Source organism: Salvia splendens, chromosome 3, assembly GCF_004379255.2.
Source record: "Salvia splendens isolate huo1 chromosome 3, SspV2, whole genome shotgun sequence".
In the NCBI taxonomy this organism is placed as follows: Eukaryota; Viridiplantae; Streptophyta; class Magnoliopsida; order Lamiales; family Lamiaceae; genus Salvia; species Salvia splendens.
Window position 1 is genome coordinate 23,423,984 of NC_056034.1, and position 23,384 is coordinate 23,447,367.

At 39.9% G+C, this 23,384-nt stretch overlaps 1 protein-coding gene and 1 long non-coding RNA gene across 2 annotated transcripts; one reads left to right on the forward strand and one right to left on the reverse strand.

The window, feature by feature from the left end:
- Positions 1–1,960: 1,960 nt before the first annotated feature.
- Positions 1,961–2,734, reverse strand: LOC121795064. The gene is made up of 3 exons (XR_006049401.1): positions 2,641–2,734; positions 2,314–2,557; positions 1,961–2,211 (listed from the first exon to the last, which is right to left on the reverse strand). It is a non-coding gene; the product is annotated as an uncharacterized LOC121795064 (long non-coding RNA).
- A 6,520-nt stretch (positions 2,735–9,254) lies between these two features.
- LOC121796761 (nucleolin-like) lies at positions 9,255–9,680 on the forward strand. The gene has a single exon (XM_042195546.1). The coding sequence runs from the start codon at positions 9,255–9,257 to the stop codon at positions 9,678–9,680; it is 426 nt and encodes a 141-aa protein (XP_042051480.1).
- The last annotated feature ends 13,704 nt before the right edge of the window (positions 9,681–23,384 follow it).

Genomic DNA, 23,384 nt, shown 5'->3' on the forward strand with positions numbered 1-23,384 from the left:
TCTTGAGCCTCCACAAACCGAAATCGTTCCAGCCAGTGAATTTCTCCACTTCAAACTTCGTAGTGGACATTCTTCAAACAGGTGGTGTGTCTCACTTGGAGGAACAGAGCTGAACACAGAAGACAGCTTCTAAACCCTCTTTTCTCAATCCTTCAGCAATCGCCTCTTCCCACAGACAGCGCCACGTTGTAAATACCGATTGCACTGCTTGATCAAAATAACGAGAAAGAAAGAACACGGGCAATTACGTGGTTCGGCTCTAGGCCTACGTCCACGGATGGAAAAGATCTGAGTGGATTACAAGACATAAACTAGCTCTAAACTAAGCAACAAGAACATTCATCTCTCAAGATCAAACTCTCTCTACAACAGGTAATGATCTCACTCAACACGGATGAAACTCTCCTTTCTTGCTCTCAATCTATCTTGGCTTGTTTTTCTTGTTCTGCTCCTTTGGCTCGCACACACCATCTATTTATGAGATTGCGTGTATGTGAGTGGCGGTTACTCACCCAACCTTTGCTCAGCTCTTGTTGAGCTCAAGTAGTTGCAACTGCCTTTAACAGAAACTGAAACCCAGCCCCAACGGCTAGTTCACTTGAATTAGTTCTCAGCCTCTTCTCACTTGATCAGCCAAAATACTAACAAGGACTCTATATATTGTACAAACTCCAAACTATGACCTCAAACTTTATACCAAAATTTGATGTCAACAGATGACAAATAGTGTCAACCGATTGATGTTGTGTTGACATTATTTATCATCTTTTGACATCAAATCTTGAAATATAACGGTTCAGGTTATAGTTTAGAATTTTTGGAAGAAAAGATGCAGTTTATAGATTATTACTACCCTATATATATAAGATGAGGAAATGCGACCTTGAGCAGTTGGATCATAATCAGACAGAATGACGAGAGCAAGGCCAAGCAGGGAAAGGCTTAGAGCATGCGCAGCGGTGGCGTCCGTCGCCACCGCCGTCCACGCCGCTGGCACGGACGCCATCCGCCGCCGCTGCGCTCGCGCCGCTGGCACGGCGCTGCTCGATGTATCGAGCACGTCCGTGCCAGCGGACGCACACGTGGCGCGCTCCCATTCGTCAACGGCATAGCCGTTGTGTTTAAACATTTTTTATTTTTATTTTTTTTAAAAATCGGTTTTTTATTAAAAAAACCGATAAAAAAAAAATTCACTTCCCCAAAAAAATATATCCGTTTATAACCGTTTTTAGCACCTTTTTAATTTTTTTTCATTTTTTTTACCCCAAAAATACACACTTTCATCTATAAATACCCCCAATTTCACCCCAAAAATTCACATCAAACTACACAACTCTCATCATCATTCTCCAATATCCATTCTCTCATATCCATTTTCATCTTCATTCTCTTATACCCTACAACATCACTATGTCCGGCCAAGACGATAACCCTTCGGGCTCCCACGGTTGGAACCCCGAATGGTTCGGTTCACAACCGTTTCCTAGTCCGGAAATGGAATATTCGGCCCCTCCTCTCACCCAAGATGCGGCCAACCGTCGTCGCGGCTCGACTCCCGAAGCCACTCCCGAAGTTGCTCCCGCTCCCTATGTGCCACCTCCACCCCCGAACAACTCGCTGTGGATGCTCTTAAGCCAACTCAATATGGCCGATAGGCCATCTATGACCCCCACGCAACTTGAAACACACGAGACCATGATAAAAGGTCTCCAAAAACAATTGGGGTTGATCCCGCCGGATGCGTAGTCTTATTAGGAGTTTAATTATGTAATTTTTAATTTTTAGGATTTTAATTATGTAATTTTTAATTTTAAGGAGTTTAATTATGTAATTTTTAATTTTTAGGATTTTAATTATGTATTTTTTAATTTTATTTGTAATTTGTAATATTTATTGTGGTTTTTAAATGGATTTTAATATTATGGAAATGTTTTTGTTTAATTGAATTTTATATTAATTGTGCTCGTCCTTGCGAAAGAGCACAGTTGTGGGTGTTGTGCTCTTGCCAGAGAGCAGGCATGAATAGTACCGCCCGGGCCCACAACCGTGCCGCTGGCAAGAGCACGGTTGTGGATGCTCTTACTCCCAAGAACTGCGAGATGACATAGCGTGTGCCCAAGAACAGCCAAGTCAGAAGAATCGCCCAAGCGATGGTGCAGCAATCCAGGAAAGTCACGCTTGTGATTGATGTATACTGATAAGCTTTAGTAACTGCAATACATCAAAAATCAGAAATGATTTTTCAAAATTCTTTTTCTATTTCTAGTTCAAGTGAAGCTGTGAAATAATCGAACCAGCATTTCAATTACCTACCTAGATAATTTCCCTGCACATCAACAAACGCAAGACCAACATACCAATACCACGATACCTGTGTCCTAACTCAACCGAATCCGAGTCGATTCAATTCGATTCGATTCAATTCGATTCAATTCGATTCAATTCAAATACCAAAGCATAATATTCAAATTCTGTCCGCGCCACACCAATACGCTACCATATATTGCAGCTAGAGCCAAATATGAACAGAATGAGACACTCATTGGCGCATCCACACCTTCACCATTAACACATCACTACTTATTTGACTTTTTTGGGGAATTAACATAATTACATAATTAACACCAAGTTAATTACTACCTTCATTGGTGATCAAATCGAGAGAAACCACCTGACCTAAAAATATCAGCTGCATCGTCCGCGCCATGACTTCTTCTTCCTAGCTAGGGATCCACTTTATATTTCATCAATGATATCTAAAACAAAAACGGGAGTACTTAATTACGTAACTCAATAAATTAGGTATAATTAAGGCATTTAATATGTTACTCAATAAATTAGGTGTAAGTCAAATCTTGCCTCAATAATTTGGGCAATATAGAAATTATTAAACTGGTTTCAAAATATATTAGACATTGTGGAGATCTAATCAAATTCATCCAATTTTTTATTCGAAGGAAATTACTATGTGTCCTTCTTATAGAAAATAGTTGGGAATTACTGTATTATCATTGTAAAAGAAAAATAGTTGGCATTTTCTGGACACTTTTCCCTTAATTACGAATTATAAATAATTGTAATTAGGTGATGACATTTCTTTTGAAATTAACAAATCCCTCATCTCTCTTCCTAGGTAAAATTTTGATACAAGTAAATAATACTAAGATAATAAATACTAATATACTACTCTCTTCGTTCTCATATAGTAGATGCATTTTTTTTACACGCGATTTAAGAAAAAGTTATTTTAAGTGAGTCAAGTAAATGAGGAATAAAATAGAAAGAAAAATTATAAAGAAATAGAAAGAGAAAAAAATAAGAGAAAAAATGAGTCTCACATTTCACTAACTTCTTTAACCAACTTTTTTTTACATTTCTTAAAACCTGTGTCCGGTCAAAGAGTGATAATTAATCGGGGACGGAGGGAGTAGTATATAAACATCAGGGATATCATATTTAAACTCTTTCGCCAACTACCAAATAAACCCAATACATTAAATTAAAATTCCTACTCCATGCAATCACTCATTTGGGATTAGTTACTTTGTTGGGCTCGCCCATTCATCTTCCCACAACACCCAAAATGGATAATATTGTTATATTGTAGTCCTACTTCTTTCGAAATGTTGAGACCATCCCACTACATTGGAACTTGTAAATACTTCAAAATTATCTCAAATTCATCCAAATGGATATACATTAGATTACATATACATTATTGATCACTTCCTCCGTCATTAGGAGTTCCATTCAAATTCGACACGAGTTTTAAAAAATATAAAGAAAAGTGAATAAAAAAATATATTTAAATATGAGATTTATTTTTATATATTAATTTTATTATAGAATGTGAATGAAAATTGAGGTGTAACTACCATTTATAATAGAGAGAACATCTTTTTAGGTTCATGAACTTTGCCAAAGTATCATTTTAGGTCCGTGAATTTTGAAAATGTTATTTTAGGTCCGTCAACTACAAGTTAATATCATTTGAGGTATTTTGAACTTTTTCCGGACGAAAATGCCCTCAAGGCCTTCAAGGGCAATTTGGACAATTCATTTGCCACTCATCTTGCGTCAAAGACCTAGAGTCCAACAATTTTTTTACTACTATTTAATTCAATTACCATCCAAATTGAATTTAAATATAATTAAAATTTGTCGTAAAAAATATGTGTTAATTTTTCAATTATTAGATGACCAATTATTTAGGAATAGTGAATTGAGACTTGATACTTTATTTTATTTTTTAATATAAACTGCATTTTAAGAACTTACAATAGGTGATTTGTGAATTATATTTAATTTATTTGTTTTGAAATTAGATGGCTATTAATTTTGATTGTCATTCGGAGTATTATTTATATGAATTTCAGAATGAAGATCAATTACCATCCAAATTGAATTTAAATATAAAAATTTGGAGTTACAAATTGTTGGACCTTAGGTCTCTGATGCAAGATGAGTGGCGAAAGAATTTTCCAAATTGCCCTTTGAAGGCTTTAACGGTATTTTCGTCTGGAAAAAGTTTAAAATACCTCAAATGATATTAACTTGTAGCTGACCGACCTAAAACGGTATTTTCAAAGTTCACGGACCTAAAATGATTCTTTGGCAAAGTTCGTGGACCTAAAAAGATGTTCTCTCTTTATAATAAAAGTGAACCGAGACTCTTAATGGCGGACAAAAGGAGTACAATGTACTAATGTTTATCTATTTATATGTACATTAAAAGTTGGCGATGAGTAAAATGAATACACATACTCCATTCGTTCCATGGAAATAGACTAATTGAGATGACATAGATTTTAATACGTAATTGATAAAGTAAGTGAAAAGTAAAAAATAGTAGTTGAAATAATATAGTGGACGGTTTGTCTCATAAATGATAAAGTAAAAGAGAAAGAAGAAAAAATTTCTATAAATGAGAAAAAATATTCAATTTATTTTTATGGGGAGTATTAGGGTGTCCACTATGGAACCGCCGCGGCTATAGCCCCGGCGGGGGCGAGGACGGGTGCCTTATTGTGGAGAGCACATCCGCCCCGAGGCGGACGAAATTTCCGAGGTGGACGATCAATCGGCGCCTTCGGGGCGAGGACGCGCCGGTCCGGGGCGGACGCAGCGAATAGGCGCGCCGGCTATAGTGGGGCGGTGCCCGGCGCGCCGGAGGACGGCGAAATTAATTTTTTTTAATTCAATTTAATTCACCTATAAATACACTTCATTCCATTCATTATTTTCACACCATTCCAACTCTTCATCACTCAAACTTTCTCTCACTAGAATTTGTGGTCTAAGATGGACAATTTGTGGAAAGACGCGTGGAATTCTCTGATTCAACAAGTGCAACACCAGGCCACCCAGGAGGATGCAGCGTGCTTGGCGGAGAAGGCGGAGGCTGCGATCCCTCGTGCGATTACTCATCGGCGGGCCATCCAACGAGACCACGTTGGTGCTCACCAACGTCTAATGGCTGATTACTTTGTGGATAACCCCCGTTATCCACCCGAGATTTTTCGTCGGCGATTCAGAATGTCACAACGGCTCTTCAACCATATAGCGACGAATTTGGCGGAGCATTACCGGTGCTTCACAGTAACACCCGTACTTTTAATTACTAAATTAAAGCATGTCATGAAATAATTAATATAAAATATTTATGCATGCTATGTTTCTCGTTGATGTGCTTTGGAATGTAGTATGGTATTTATGTGATGATGTGATTTGGGACATCCTTTTGATGTATTTGTGGAACTTTAGGAGACGTGTGAATGTCTCGTTAAAGTAATGGTGACGATATTGCTATACTTAGCATAATGAATAAGATGTGGGAGATGAATATTTTTATGGAAGATGACGCGCATACATCGAGGAACGGTCGAGGAATTTATATTTGGAACAACACCAAATATAAATTGTGACGTTGGGCGTTTTTTTTAATATTTGGGAAGAACAATATAACGAAATTAAATAAAGTTCTGTGAATTTTTAATTATTGAAAGAAGTGCGAGAATGCAAAGTATATTTGGGCTTCTCAATTAAATTAGAGTCCAAATGTTATATAAAAATTGGCTTTGGGCCATAACAATTAAAAGTCTAATCAATTGATAATATTATACAAACTTGGGCTTACAATCAATTGAGCCCAAAACAATTTAATTAAATTGAGAGCCCAATTCATTTCCAAAGAAAAAAAAATGGGAGCAAGCCCAAGAATCTTTTTCTTCTTCTTTCTTTCCCTCTTGGCCGATGGCTTCCCCGTGGAGACTTTCCATGTTTCAACTTCTTCACCTTCCATCTTCCTCAATTAATTCTGCAAAAGCCAAAGAGACACAAATTAAAATTTATGTTCATTTATCTCCATCCCTTCCCTATTCCCATCGGCCATTTTCAAATAAGATTGTGAGAGAGAGAGCCGAGAGAAAAAGCATTTGGTTCCCAAATTCCTATCACCATATCTTCTGCATATTCACATTTCACATATCTCCCAAGTTTCCACCGAGAGCAAAAGTGACGGCAAAGATTCCAACCTATAGAAACTATTTCACCAAGATCAATCCCTTCTCGACATCACCATGTGGCATCACCTCTCAACTCGAGACAGAAGGTAAACTACCTCTCAATGTCAACTTTCAATCACCAGTTTAGTCACAGCATGAGCATCATACATCACTCCCACACAAACAACTCAAAAATCAGTTATCAACAAACAACCGAACACTACAATCGAACACTCCTCCTCGGTTGTTAATTGAGAATATAGAAAAGAACATAACTTGGAATAGAGAACTTACCTTGCGGGTTGTTTCGGGGTTGTGCGGGGCTGTTCGGGTTGGTTACAGGACGTTTCGAGTGGGTTCGGTGATGAACGATGACTGCCCGAACACGTTCGGGGTAGTACCACAGTCAAGCAGTGACGGCGGAAGTCATCTGCTGCGGCCTGACCCTGCGACGGCGACCTCCGGCGAGGAGTCTGAACAGGAGCGGCGACAGCAGCGCCGTTAACTCCGTCGAGCAGTAGCCGACGGCTTTGTGCAGCAGCGTCGGAGCTACAGATGCAGCGAAGCCTGGACGACGGCAGCGACGAGTCCGCGACGATGGAATTTCAGCGACAACAGGAGCGAACAGGAACGTCGACTGAGGCTGGCGGTGGCTTGAGAGGTAAACTGAGCAGCAGTGACCTCCGATTTGGGGGATTCCTAAATTTTTGGCGGCGGAAATTGTAAGAAGAAAATAGAGAGGAAGAAGAAGGTAGAGGGAGAGGGAGAGGGAGAGGGAGAGGGACGTGGAGTAAGGAAAGAGTGGACTTGGGTCTCTTTGGATATTTTAAAAATTTGGGCCTTTGCTCTATTTTAAGGAATTTGTGCTTAATAATTAATTGGATGATTTATTTAAGTTTGAGTTGCTCTTAATAAAATATTGGGCCCATAATTTAATTTTAGGGGTTATTTAACTAGTTTCAAAACTTTTCAAGAAACGATGAATTCTATCCTAAGTCCGAAATAAATATAGTCCGAGGGAATATAGTTGCGATAAATTAATTATGCGCTTAAGTAATTTTCGAAAATTTATTCCGACGTCATGGAAAATACGAGGAGCCAACGGAGGAAAGAACGAGCGTAAGCGGCCGACCGGCGTCACACGCGACGCCTTGGGCGGTCGCCGAATAATTGAAACTGCACAAAAACCGAGAAAACGAAATAAAAGACGTTATTTAAGGATATTCTAAGCTTTCGAGGTGGGCTTTAAATATTATGTCATGCCGTACTTTATGTTTTGAATTGCCTATCTGATTGTCTATTAGAATAATGTTCTACTAGACTTTGATGGTTAACGAATTCGGGTCTAACTAGGGTCCAAGCCCTACTTAGGCTAGTGCACTGATGGGGATCGTGAGCCGTCCCTTGGGTCGGCCGGTCCAGTGATCGAGTTTATGGCCACATTCTCGTTTCACATGATAATTCAGATATGGTATATGATGGAGGATGACGATGACATGGTCCGCGCGGAGACCATTTTATTTAAGGAAATGATTTTAGTGTTTCTCGGCCTTTTAAAGAAAAACTCGAGTTTCACTCAATGATGGCTGACATAATGTTATTGATAAATGTATTTCGGGCATGAGTTCACTGAGTGCATCAAGTACTCAGCCCCTGCATATGTTTTCCCTATGTGCAGGTTGAGCGTGGACGGGAGGTGGAGGATGTTGAGCATTTGACCGAGACCATATTCAAAAAACGTTCCGGTTGCTATTGTGTCTTCATACATAGTAGTAGCTAACTCTCAAATGCTTCCGCTACTTAAGTTTTACGAACTCCTATGTTTTTCTTAAATCCGTTGGACTATTTTTCATTCGAACCAGGTTGCTTTGTGATCTAAAACTATGTTGTGATAATGAAGTTTCGACTGTTGATCTACATGTTGTACCCCTTTGATTGTTTTCCCCCCTTCTTCCCCCTTCTTAATTCCCCCATTAGTCGCGACCCACTGTGCTTTCTATCTTTAGGAAGTGCGGTCGTTTCGCTAGACTAAAAGAGTATTCATAGACGTAATAACGAATGGGATATGATTGAGATGTAGACTTCAAAAGCCTTAGATATAGGCTAGTCGTTTATGCGAATTTCTTCGTTTGAAGACGATACATGTATTGATGGATCGAACGGGGCGTGGAAAGGCGCGAATTCCAAGGGATGATGAGAGGACGAGACAAGGATAACCTTGTGAAGCGCGACTAACGCTAGATCGAAAGATTGACGAGACTGCAAATTACTATGTTCCTAAAATGCGAAACATCTATCCTTAGATGATAACTTAAAAAGAAAGAATTGTTATGACCTTTACCTTATGGAAATCGACAGGTATACACACGGTAGCACGTATGACGTTCTCTACGTGATTTTATCCTTCTCTACCTTGCTTTATGTCTTTTCTTCGACTCGTTACTAAGGAAACTCACTTTCATGTAGATGGCGATTATGATCCACGCGCCGCTAAGGGGAATGTACGTCAAGAATGGACTACGGGCAGTGGAACTGTACCGGGGTTTCGAGAGAGACGAGAGGGCCCCTTTGATGTCATATGTTTCCGACTACTTGGCACTATGGCGGGATGCTCATGGGTGTGGAGTGAAGCACTACGAGGGCGTTAAGAGGTTGATTGATGGGTTACCGGTGCCTTGGAATAGGTGGGCCGATGAGGCTTCGCGGCCATACATTTGGCATAAGCTCCCCGACTATAGTGTGTAAGGAGACATGCATGGTTTTGTGAAGGTTATCTTGGGAGCTCTGGTCGATGCTCTTGACGGACCGCCACTCTATGCCCCACCTAGGAAGGAGGCATCCTCATCGAGTCTCAGCCCCTACAACGGGGGTCGGTACGAGAGTGAGACGCAACAACCAAACTTTCCCAAGAGGAGGAGGCTTGGGATGCGCACCTCCGCACCTCCCGCGACGGAAGTCCTTATTGTCGATAAGCATATCGACGTAGCTACCTATGTGAGGGAGAACGATGAGGAAGATGAGGAAGATCCTCTTGAAGATGAGGAAGAACCTTTTGAAGATGAGGAGGATCCCATGGAGGAAGAGGATGACCCTGACAAGGATGAAGAACCCCTTGAAAGGGAGATTGAAGTTGAAAGCGAGGGAGGGGCGAATGTCGAGAGAGCACCCGAGGAGTAGCATTTTTTTCTTTCTTTTTCTGTTTTTTTTTTTGTTTTTGAATGTTATGTTTTGACGAACTATGTAATGTTTTCTTTTGAGTTTTGGTTGCACTTGTTGCAAAGACCTTGTGGAAACACGTACTTGTTTTCAAGTTAATAAAATTCCCGTTGTTTTATCGTTGTGCTCGTTTTTACCTTGTTATGTATGGAAAACTTGTGAAATCGCTTTTGGAAAGGTTGTGTGGTGTGGTGTGGTGATGGTAAATTCGGACTTTTGTACTAATGCGTGTGTTGAACAGAATGTCTCCCCGACGTGCAGCAGTTCATCACGAAAACGAGGCAAGCAATGAGACCCAAAGTAGTGTGGGGCCTGAAGGACAACCACAACCACCGCCGCCACCACCACCACCTCCACCACCACCACAGCCGGAACGAAACATAGAGAAGGAGTTTCGAAAGAAACGCCCTCCCGTGTTTGATGGAATGGGAGATCCGGCCAAGGTAGAAACCTGGATTCGGGCCATAAAGCGCATCTTCAAGTTCCTAAGGTGTACCGACCAGGAGCGCCTATCGTGCGTAACCCACCAGCTCACTGGGTCCGCGGAGTTTTGGTGGGAGACCAAGCAGCGGACGATGACGCGGGAACAACTAGACGCCCTGACGTGGGATGACTTCAAGGAGGAACTATATGATAAGTATATCCCGAGGAGTTACCGCAAGGCTAAGGAGGCCGAGTTCTACAATCTGAAGCAGGGGCGGATGACAGTGACTGAATATGACCGTGCCATATGCGACATGTCGCGATATGCACCGGAGCAGGTAAATACCGACGAGAATATGGCGGAGAAGTTTTGTGCCGGTCTGAGGCACGAAATCAGGATGGCTTTGGCATGCCGTGGAAGGCTCTCGTATACCAAGTCGTTGTCTCGTGCATTGGACGTGGAGGAAGCAATGCCACGAGAAAAGACAGCTACGCCTACTACTCCAACACCACCTACACCACAACAGAATTTCTGGGATAAGAGAAAATGGGACGGGAGTCGAGAACCCTTTGACAACAAGAGATTCCAAGGTACCCCAAACTCTGCACGGGGCAAGGGAAAGCAAACTACTCCATACCAAGGTGGAGAGTACCGTCAGAGAGCACCTCCCTGCGCCAAGTTCCAGAAGAATCATATGGGGGAGTGCAGAATCGGGACAAATGTGTGCTACAAGTGTGGTGGAGTTGGACACTTCGCCAAGGAGTGCCCGAGCAATAATAACGCTGGAGTTGGGGGAACACCAAATGGGCCTCGAGGGAATCCTACACCACCTCAGCAGCCGCAGTAGCGTCGCCAACCATATCCCACTCAAGCTAGGGCCTATGCTTTGGGACGCAAACAAGCTAAAGCCGCACAGGGAGATCCGAAACAGGATAATCTGGCAGGTATGGGAACACTACTTGACATGCCTGTTGCTGTTCTGTTTGATACGGGTGCATCGCACTCCTTTATATCTCACTCCTGCGTAGATGCTTTAAGACTTCCTGTTGATGAACTTGAACATAAGATGAGTGTGAACTCACCAGTAGGAGGCCTTATAGACATTTCACAATCTTGCTCGAACATAGAATTTATGGTGGGAGAACTTAGCTTAGTGGCTCACAACCTACATGTTATGCCAATGGATAACGTTGACATTATTCTGGGGATGGACTGGCTAGCTAAAAACTATGCCACTATTCGATGCCAAGAGAGACAAATCTCGTTACAAACCCCGGGGAAGGAGCCCTCTACCTTCGACGGGATTTCGATGAATCAGTGGACTTGTGTGATATCAGCACTTCAAGCAACTACGTATTAGAAAGGGGCATCCTGCCTATCTCGTTTACCTGCAAGGACATGACAAGAAAGAAAGAAAATTTGAAGATGTGGCGGTAGTACGTGAGTTCCCCGACATGTTTCCCGACGCGTTGCCAGGCCCTCCGCCTGAAAGAGTTGGAAGAACTCAAAATCCAGCTACAAGAACTTTTGGACTTGGGTTTTATCAGACCCAGTGTATCGCCGTGGGGAGCACCTGTGCTGTTTGTGAAGAAGAAAGACGGAACACTAAGAATGTGCATAGACTACCGGGAATTGAACAAATTAACTCTCAAGAACAAGTATCCTCTGCCGAGAATAGATGACCTGGTTGACCAACTCAGGGGAGCAAGAGTATTTTCGAAAATGGATTTAAGGTCAGGATATCACCAGTTGAGGGTACGAAGAGAAGATATACCCAAGACGGCGTTCCGAACAAGGTATGGGCATTATGAGTTTGTAGTAATGCCGTTTGGACTGACAAATGCACCCGCAGTATTCATGGACTTGATGAATCGAGTATTCCATCCATACTTGGACAAGTTCGTCCTGATTTTCATAGATGATGTGCTGGTTTACTCAAAGAATGAAAAAGAACATGAGGAACATCTAAGGATCACTCTAGAGACGCTGAGAATGGAGAAGTTGTACGCCAAGTTCAGTAAGTGTGATTTCTGGCTAAAGGAAGTAAACTTTCTGGGGCATATTGTGACGACCGAAGGGATTCGAGTTGACCCTGCAAAGGTGGAGGCCGTACAACAGTGGAAGGCGCCAAAGACCCCAAATGAGATTCGGAGTTTCCTGGGACTGGCAGGATACTACCGAAGATTTATTGAGGGATTTTACAAAATTGCAAGGCCGATGACCCAACAACTGAAAAAAGGAACCAAGGTCAATTGGACACCGGAGTGTGAGGCTAGTTTCCAGTTGTTGAAAGAGAAGTTGACCACCGCACCTATTCTCGCCGTGCCAGAACCGGGAATAGACTATGTGGTTTACACTGACGCGTCTAAGGTTGGACTTGGATGTGTTTTGATGCAGAACGGTAAGGTGATTGCCTATGCTTCGCGTCAATTGAGGCCACACGAACTAAACTACCCCACCCATGACTTGAAATTAGCAGCCGTTGTGCATGCATTGAAGATCTGGAGGCACCATCTCTACTGTAACATCCCAAAGTTTGTGCGACTTTTTTTATATGTCGATTGGAAATTTCATTTAGGAAATTTAATAGTTGCTACGTGATTGAGTTAACTATGTGGAACAATTGTCATGAGTAATGTGGAATGAAGTGTTGTATATTTATATTATCCAATGTGGGGGATTAATTAAGTGAATCATGCATTTTTGTTCTAGCAAAAATAATTGAGAACTTTTGGCCACCTTCAATTATTGGAATTAATATTTTCTTCTTGGATTTAATTAATTGTTTTGGGATTTTTATCCAAATTAAATCCAAATCAAATTATCCCTAAATTGTGCTACATGAAATTCGAACTCTAGCCTATTATTTTTGTGAGTGTCGAAAATCCCCTATTTTAATTAGGAGGATGGATTATTTTCTTTGAATAAATTGGTGCCTTGTTGATTCTCTTCTTTTATTTTAAATCCAATTAAAATCATGCCACATTTTGTTTCCTCACCATAATTAAATGAAGATTTGAATTATTTCCTTGTGGCAATTAGAGCCAATTTTCGGCCCCTTCCTTATTGTAGAGGAAATTATAATTGTTTCCTATTTTGTGAAACCCTTTTTATTCAAATTAATATCTATGTCTAATTAATTGGGGATGTGAATATTTTCCTTCTATTGTGTCTCCATCCCACACGCCTACATGCTTTGTTTTGCCTTGTGGAAATTTATTTATTTGTTACCTATTTTATGGGAGTCTCTTCCTATAAAGAAATTTCCAAATTTAAATCATATTCTTATTTAATTGAGGATTTAAATAATTTCCTTGTGCACCCTACTAATTTCCGCCCCCCTTCCTTTTTATTTCCTACTTGGAGATTTAATTTATTTTGTTCCCTTGTTTATGGAATACTCATTGTTTTATTTCCTAAATTGTGAATCTATTTCTCTCCGAGTAAATACCAAATAAAATCTTGGCTAATTATTTAGCAAAATTTTTGGAAAACTCACCCCCAAGTCACACGCCTATTTCCTTCTTTTAATTGTGGAATTTTTGGCCTCTATTTTATTCCTCCACAATTAATTAATTAATTTATTTGTGGGATTAAACCTAGAACTATAAAATCACCAAAACCTAACCCTAGCCCCCATTCTTCTCCCTCTCCCACACGTCAATCTCTCTCTCTCCCTCACATGCCTCCCTCCTCCCTGTCTTCATCCTCTCCAAAATTCCATCCATCCTTGTTCTTGCATCCATTGGAGTTGGATTTTCAAGAGTTCCCGACGGATCGCGTCAATACTTGCTTCTACCGTTTGATTTTTGATTCAAGAAGGTATAACTAAAATCTTTTCCCTATCTTATCCATTGAAGCCGTGTTCTTGATTCCCTCATACATATAGTGAGTGTAGGAATCATAAATCGCATAATTAATCGGTGGGAATTTGTGTTTTGTATGAGGAGAATTATGAATATACGATTTTGAAAGAATATGTGTGAAGTTTGAATGATTCATTGGTGAATGATGTGTGATTATATGAGAACATGATTGTGAAAACCTTTTGAAGCATGTTTGTGTGTGGGGAGCATGAAAAATTGTGTTTGGATGAATGAGGAAGAAACCCTAATTTCGAAATTGTGAAACCTGAAAATTGTGGTGTTCGGACAGTGGATTCCGACGTGTGTTTGACTGATCAAACGATCTTATTTTGGGTCAAATTTTAAACTGAGTAAACTTCAAGGTGTTTTCTGTGTTGTGTGTAAATTTCAGCCCCTTTTGAAGAAAGGTGAATTTTTAATAAAGTTTTGAAGTCGACTGTGCAATTCTGCCAGAAACTTGTATTCTCGCCCAGAAAGTTTCATTTTCTATTTGACCGACCAAATGTCCTCTTTTTTGATGAAATTTGAAGTGTCTTCTATGTGGTGTGAAAATTTTAGCCTCATTGGACATCGGATGAATATTTGACAAATTTTTCAATTGAACTGCGCAGTACTGCCAGAGTTTTTGTGTTCTGACCAGAGAGTTGTACTTTTGTTTTGACAGGCCAAATGACATGATTTTGGTGTGAAATTTTAACCGGATGAACTTGAATGTGTCTACTGTGTTGTGACCAAAATTTAGCTTCATATGAGATCGGATGGATTTTTGGTGATTTTTACAAACCAACTGCACCGTTCTGCCAGATTTGTTATTATGTTGAATATCACTTGTTGCCAAGTTTGGGTGAATTATATGATGCATGTATGATTAAGGAATGTATCCTATGACGTGATTATGTGTGACACGTTAAGAAATATTAGGGCATATTTTCCTTATGTTGACGAATGGTTGGGATGGGTAATTTAAGAGAACGATGAAAGGAACGATAGGACATGCATGATAATGTGAATTGATGGAAGGCTGATTTGTGTTGTGATGTTTCCAAGGGTTATTGTGTGTACGTGAGCACGAGGAACGAGGGTTGCCTTAAGTTAGATATTGAATTGTTTAAGCAAACGAGGTGGGCTTTCTTTTACAAATCTTTTATTTTCCGAAAATATGATGTGGTATTATAAGGGTGGTTTAACTTGTTATGTCATGCCATGATGTTTTGTTTATGAGATTGTTGCCTGAAGCCTAGTTCGTCCGAGCTTGCTCCGTTAGGCTATATGGCTGTGTTGTGAAACGAATTCGGGTCTGAGTAGGGTCGCAAACCCTATCAGGCTGTGTACACTGGTGGGATCGTGAGTCGTCCTTGCTAGTCGGCTGGTCTCATGGGCGAATAGTGTGGCCACACTTTCGTCTCACATGGAATGATGTTTGTGATTGATGGATTGTTGAGAAAGTGGGGAGATTATTTGACTGGCCAGTCTATGAAATGTTTTTGTATTCTAGATGATATTTCTTAACTACATGTAAAACTCGAGATCATTGGTATGGATGACATAACTGTATAAAATGTTTTCGGCATGAGCCCATTGAGTACAACAAGTACTCAGCCCTGCATATGTTTTTCCCTATGTGCAGGTTGAGCGGGATGTTGCGATGGATGCTGAGTCGGCCTAGGGAATTTGGATGCGTTGTGTCTTCATACATAGGCATCATCACTGACTCTCTTTACAACCTTATTTCCACTGCTATATTTTTGAACTATGCCACAAGACTTTATTTTACTTCGTACTACTATTGGCATGTCAAATACTTTTAGACGTTAATCCGTTGTTTACTTCGTTACTCTAAAACGGTTTTTCGTAAACTAAAACCTTTGTTATTTCGGAAATTATTTGGATTTTGATATTTATTTTTTCCCGCCGCTTCCTTTGAAAAATCGTTTACTTTAAGTCTTTGCTAATTAATAATGAATTTATGACATTAAGTTTCTTTTAGGCTAATGACGTCTTTCATATAAACTGACATCCTTAAATGTTGTCTTTATTGTTATTCCGTGGTCACGATCTCCTCATTTATCATACCCCTAGTATGGGCGGTCGTGACAGAGTGGTATCAGAGCTTCGTTCTTTCGCTCTGGTCCGAGAGTCTTCTTACACCTTAAGTCTAGAATAGTAAACCTTAAACTAGAAGGGTCACGAAGGCTCAACATCCAAAGCATCGTGCTCAACCAAAGAAAGTGAGGTATGTTTTAAGTTGTTGCAAACATGTGAGATCGATGCGTAAAATTGACGATGATATGATGATGATGTTTTGGCAAGTGTATGCATGCGAATGAATGTTATACGTGAAGATGAATTGTGATGATATGATTATGTGGAATATGAGTATGTTGACATGATAATTTAAGCACGTGTTACATATGTGAATACGATGTTGTGATAGTATGATTATGTGAAGTATGAGCATGATTGACAAGATGATCTAAGCACGTGTTGTATGTTGATTATGTATTTGTTATGGTGTGATTATATGGAGCATGAGCAAGATTAGTATGATGACTAAGTATGTGTTATATATGTGAAAGTACTACAACATGAGCATGTGAACATAGGATGATGGAGTGTTTTACATGAAGGATGAAGGTTGATGAGTTGTTTTGAGTATGTTGAAATTTTTTTTGAAAAAAAAAGTAATTTAAAAATGTTGTTTCAAACATATATGTGAAGTGCATGAGTGTTTTGTTTGGAATACAAATGTGTTATGAGTTTTGAAAGATTTGCATGGTTTGATATGTAGAAAAAAAAAGGAAAAAGGATTTTGTGGTTGATGTTTTGTAATATTAATGACTAGTTGTTCTAGTGGAGTTTGATTGAGGAAAAATGTTTATGTTTTGCAATATCGTTGAACTTCAAATGAAAACATGTTAGTTCTTTCTTTTGGGAAAAATTAATTGATCAATGGAAAATGTTGTGTTTATGAAGTATGATGCGTTATTCTATGGAGTGTTTTATACGAGTGATGAAAGTTGATGCGAAAGTACGTTTTAGTTTGAGTCAACTTTTACTTTAAAAGTGAGATGTGGATAAAAAACTTTTTTCCGAAAGTGTGAAAGTGTAAAGAAATTTTGTTTCAAAAGTTGTGAATATAATTGTGAAGTTCGAAAGTGTTTTGCTATGGGATGTGATAATGTTGTGTGTTTATCTTGAGGTCTGAATGACGTAAATTGTGGTAGATGATGATCTATGAGATGATGAATTGTGTTGTGAACTTAGATTACCTAAAATATAAGCCTAATTGACCGCGCGAATCATAGTTCTAAGTTGAAAACTTAACTATTGCTTCTATGAGCAATGAATCGTACGAGAACATGAAAGTTGAGGCTAACCCTTAAGTCAAGGTGCGAGACAAGAAGAGCTGAAGCTAAGTGATATTTTCATGCAACGACGAGCGGTCATACTCGCGATTTAAATTAGTATAGTGTAATCTTGCGTAAGTGGCAACACGATGGAGATGATCTACATACCCTGCTAAGGAGCACGAGGATGACAACAATATCCTACGAGGATAATCATTATTACATGCAGAGAACTTTATGAAGATATGGACTCCGACTATCATTATTAGTGGCATTGACACGAAGAATCCCAGCGTGGAATCCACAGTTCTTAGAGCGATGTTACCAGTCTCGGCTTGCGAAAGATGAACGAGGTGGTGCGACTTTAATAGCTATACAAACTAATTTAATCAACAGTTCTTACTTGGATTCTAAGATGTTATTTTTTCAGGACCTTTCAAATAACCGCGAGCCCTTTTCTATTTAACAGCTTGTTTCATTCACCCCTTGCAAGTGATGCACATTATCTCTTTTTCTCCATTGAGTCATAACTCACTTTCAATTCTTGAAAAGTGGTGTTGCCTTCGTAACTTTGGACAATTGGATTGATTGTAGTCTTCTTTGACTTATTATTTATACGAACAATAATTTGTTGAACTTCATTCCTAAGGCTGCTTGCAGTCATGTCCTTCAATATAGGCACGTTTCACACACATGTTTTCTATGACATATTCTTGTTTGAACTTTTGTTCAGCTTTTCATTTTGTAACTATGTCTGTGTCAAGTTCTTCCTCATAGAGTGAAATTCTTTTTGGTTTAGTTCCACTATATGTATTCTTCCCATAATAGAGCCATTCTTTTTACAAAACAAAGTTAAGGCCTACATTTTTTTACGTGGCCTTAACAAACTTAATCCACTTGATTTTTTTTTCAAAAGCCCCTTTGACTTTGGTTGTCTTTCACAAACATATGAACCCATTGATGTGATTATATTATTCCACATTATGATTTTCGTTGAACCTTGATCAGTACCGCTTGGTGACAACTGCCTACATTCCTCAATCCTCATACAACTGATCATTTTTTTTCTCAACCCTATAAGTCATTATCCATTGATATGTGGACCTTTCAAATTTGGTCGAATAACTGAATTATCTTGTTTTGTAGCCTACTATGAGAATTGACTTTAACTCGATTCCATCCCATATTCATGACCTATCTTATGTTCTTTCAAGCTCCGTGGGGATGATCATAACCAATTATTACAATTCGAAATTGGTTCATATCCAAGTTAACACTGTTTGATTAAACTTTGAGTTCTTGATACATATTACGAGTTCTTGATGCAACATTTGCAAGGAGAGGCAAATTTCTTTTCGAGCCCCTGGCGACGAGCCGACTATCTTGTATGGAATTTCTTTAAATCGACGAACCTCCATAATCTCTGCTTTGCAAGCAACCACCATGATCAGAAAAGGGCGTCCGACGTATCTTGTGTACTTGAATGGAGAGGAGAAGAAGGACTTGAAAGTGGAAGACGTAGCAGTAGTACGAGACTTTCCCGATGTGTTCCCTGAAACCTTACCTGGACCGCCACCCGACAGACAATTAGAGTTCATTATTGATTTGGAACCAGGGTCTACGCTACTGTCGAAGGCGCCATACCAAATGGCCCCTAAGGAGTTGGCAAAATTGAAGATTCAGTTGCAAGAACTGTTAGACTTGGGTTTCATTCGACCTAGTGTGTCACCGTGGGGAGCGCCAGTGTTGTTCGTTAAGAAAAAGGATGGAACGATGAGGATGTGCATCGACTATCGTAAACTCAACAAGATGACCTTGAAGAATAAGTACCCAGTGCCGAGGATTGATGATTTGTTTGACCAACTTTGAGGAGCGGGAAAATTTTTGAAAATGGACTTGAGGTCGGGATATCAACAACTAAAGGTCCGACGTGAGGATGTGCCTAAGATCGCTTTTCGCACTCGTTATGGCCATTATGAATTCGTCATGATGCCATTTGGGCTGACCAACGCCCCGGCCTTCTTCATGGAGTTGATGAACCGAGTTTTCCACGAGTATCTAGACAAGTTCGTGTTAGTCTTCATCGACGATGTTTTAGTATATTCGAAGAACGAGGAGGAACATGGAGGGCAATTGCAAATTGTGTTGGAAACGTTACGAAAGGAGAAACTTTATGCCAAGTTTAGTAAGTGTGAGTTTTGGTTGACTCGAGTGAACTTTCTTGGTCATATTATGACGGAAAATGGGATTCAAGTAGACCCAGCAAAGGCTGAGGCCGTGCAAAATTGGAAATCGCCGAAAACGCCAAGTGAAATCCGCAGTTTCTTGGGATTGGCGGGATACTATCGACGCTTCATCGATGGATTCTCTAAAATCACGAGACCAATGACACAACTATTGAAGAAAGGAATCAAAGTGGTTTGGACACCGGGGTGCGAGACGAGTTTCCAACTGTTGAAAGAGAAGTTGACTACATCACCTGTTTTAGCTGTACCGGCAGCCGACAAGGACTTCGCCGTCTATACTGATGAATCGAAAGTAGGACTTGGATGCGTATTGATGCAAGATGGGAAAGTGCTAGCATACGCTTCCCGACAGTTGAGACCGAATGAATTAAATTTTCCGACCCACGACTTGGAGCTAGCAGCAGTAGTGATGCACTGAAAATTTAGAGACATCATCTCTACGGAGTGAGATGCGAAATATATACGGATCACAAGAGTCTCAAGTATTTCTTCGAGCAGAAGAGGCTAAACATACAACAACGACGTTGGTTAGAGATCGTGAAAGATTATGACTGTGGTATTCACTATCATCCGGGCAAGGCGAACGTAGTAGCCGATGCTTTGAGTAGGAAGAACCAACCGCAATTGGCTTATTTCCTAACGCAAGAGGAAGCATTGATTTGCGATTTCGACAGAATGGGATTGGAAATAGTAAAAGCACCCGAGACAGTAGGAGGAAGAATCGCGACGCTAGTGATTGAGCCAGATTTGAGAACCAAGCTCATAGAAGCCCAACGACGTGATGAGAAGTTGGAAGAGTTACGTGTGAAGGTGAGAGCCGAGAAGCTTGATCATTACCGTGAGGAGGCGGATAATGCTTTGACGTACGATGGATGATTGTGTGTGCCGAGCGATGAGGCGCTAAAAGATGAGATTTTGAGTGAAGCGCACGACACGCCTTACACTGCTCACCCCGGAAGCACGAAGATGTATCGAGTTTTGAAGCAGCGTTTTTGGTGGAATGGAATGAAACGAGACGTGGTGTCGTATGTGGAGCGATGTCTAGCATGCCAACAAGTGAAGGCCTTACACCAACGGCCATATGGGAAATTGCAACCACTTGAAATTCTCGAATGGAAGTGGGAGCATCTAACTATGGATTTCGTGACGGGTTTGCCAAAGTCACAGAAGGGCAACACTGGAATTTGGGTGATCATCGATCGACTAACTAGAAGCGCGCACTTTTTACCAATTCGAACTACTTATGGCGCGGACAAGTTAGCAAAGCTCTACGTGAAGGAGATTGTGCGTTTGCATGGGGTGCCAAAGACCATTGTGTCCGACCGTGATACGAAGTTCACATCAAAGTTTTGGATGAGTTTGCAACGGGAATTGGGCACCCAACTGAAATTCAGCACTGCTTATCACCCGCAATCGGACGGACAGTCAGAGAGGACGATTCAAACGCTCGAGGATATGCTGCGAGCCGTTGTCTTAGATCAAGGGGAAAGTTGGGAAACTGTTCTACCATTGGTTGAATTCGCCTACAACAATAACTATCAAGCGACGATCGATATCGCTCCGTATGAAGCTTTATATGGCAGGAAGTGTCAATCCCCACTATATTGGTATGAAGTTGCGAGAGGAAGATGTTAGGACCCGACGCTATAAAGGAAATGACCGAAGTTGTGCATCAAATCCGCGCAAGGATCAAGGAAGCTCAAGATAGGCAGAAGTCGTATGCTGACGTGCGTCGAACGAAAATCAAATTTGATGTTGGTGACAAATTGTTCATGAAAGTATCCCCGACGAAAGGAGTTGTGAGGTTTGGAGTGCAGGGCAAGCTGAAACCGCTCTTTGTAGGACAGTACGAGATTATCGATGAAGTAGGTCATGTAGCGTATCGTTTAGCGTTACCTCCCAATTTTGGGAATGTGCACAACGTGTTCCATGTGTCGCAGTTGCGAAGTACGTGTTCAACCCCAAGCATGTGATTCATCAAGAAGAAGTGATCCTAACCCCCGACATGAGCTACGAGGAAAGGCCAGAGGCAATCCTAGATCGGAAGGTGCAAGAGTTGCGAAACAAGTCGATAGCATCCGTGAAAGTGTTGTGGAAACACAATGGTCCCGAAGAAGCCACGTGGGAGTTAGAAGATAGAATGAAAGAAAAGTACCCCGAGCTATTTATGTGAGACGATCAAATTTCGGGATGAAATTTCTGTTAAGAGGGGAAGGATGTAACATCCCAAAATTTGTGTGACTTTTTTTTATATGTCGATTGGAAATTTCATTTAGGAAATTTAATTGTTGCTACGTGATTGAGTTAACTATGTGGAACAATTGTCATGAGTAATGTGGAATGAAGTGTTGTATATTTATATTATCCAATGTGGGGGATTAATTAAGTGAATCATGCATTTTTGTTCTAGCAAAAAATAATTGAGAACTTTTGGCCCCCTTCAATTATTGGAATTAATATTTTCTTCTTGGATTTAATTAATTGTTTTGAGATTTTTATCCAAATTAAATCCAAATCAATTATCCCTAAATTGTGCTACATGAAATTCGAACTCTAGCCTATTATTTTTGTAAGTGTCGAAAATCCCCTATTTTAATTAGGAGGATTGATTATTTTCTTTGAATAAATTGGTGCCTTGTTGATTCCCTTCTTTTATTTTAAATCCAATTAAAATCATGCCACATTTTGTTTCCTCACCATAATTAAATGAAGATTTGAATTATTTCCTTGTGGCAATTAGAGCCAATTTTCGGCCCCTTCCTTATTGTAGAGGAAATTATAATTGTTTCCTATTTTGTGGAACCCTTTTTATTCAAATTAATATCTATGTCTAATTAATTGGGGATGTGAATATTTTCCTTCTATTGTGTCTGTTGGTTTTGCAGCGGAAATCAATTTAGTTTGATTGAACGATTTACATCTAAACATGCTTTCATCCGATTGTAAACTAGAAACATGTTCAAACAAGCATATAATCACAGATCATACTGAATATATATGCAATTAAATACAACGATTAACCGTATGAATTCAAGTAATTGAATTCGAACTCCTTCTTCAATCGTCTCTACCACGGATCTTCTAATCTGTTCCCTTTAACTTGGAATTGACCTTTGTGTGGGCAAAGCTTGTCAAACCCTCAAAAGCTGGAGAAGAATTTGAAGAGAGAAATCTCTACCAAAAAAAACACAGAGAATGAATTTTACGCTGGAATTCATTATCTGTCTTCTCTTCTTCTCCCTTTTATAATAAGTTAACTATTTTGGGCCAGACCAGGGATCTGTGGAGGATTGGATTGGGCCACAGTTCAGGCTTTCACTAATTAAATTAAAATCAATTTAATTCAAGCCCAAACTTAAATATTATTATCATCCACTATAGATATAATATTGACTGCCCGTCCAAACCGAAATTACGAGCATTCCGGGACTTCCTCTTTAATTAAATCATTTTCCGTGTTAAAGATATAAATATCCATTAATTAATATCAAGTCTGCTATCTGACTATTATTAATTAATTTCTTTTTCCAAGAGTGGTCTAGTTTAGAAACATTATTTATTATTCATGGAATAAATTCCAACTGGCCAGTTTTCTGAATAATAAAACTTTTTTCTAAACACCTCTTGAGGATATTATCATACTGGCCTCTCCCAGCACACGATTCATTGCAATAACAATACTAGCACCACTTAGACATTAATGATCATTACCCAATCTATCAGGATTCTTGGGCAACGAAATTCCCTCACCATTTGATAAGTCAAAGTAGTTTTCAATTAAT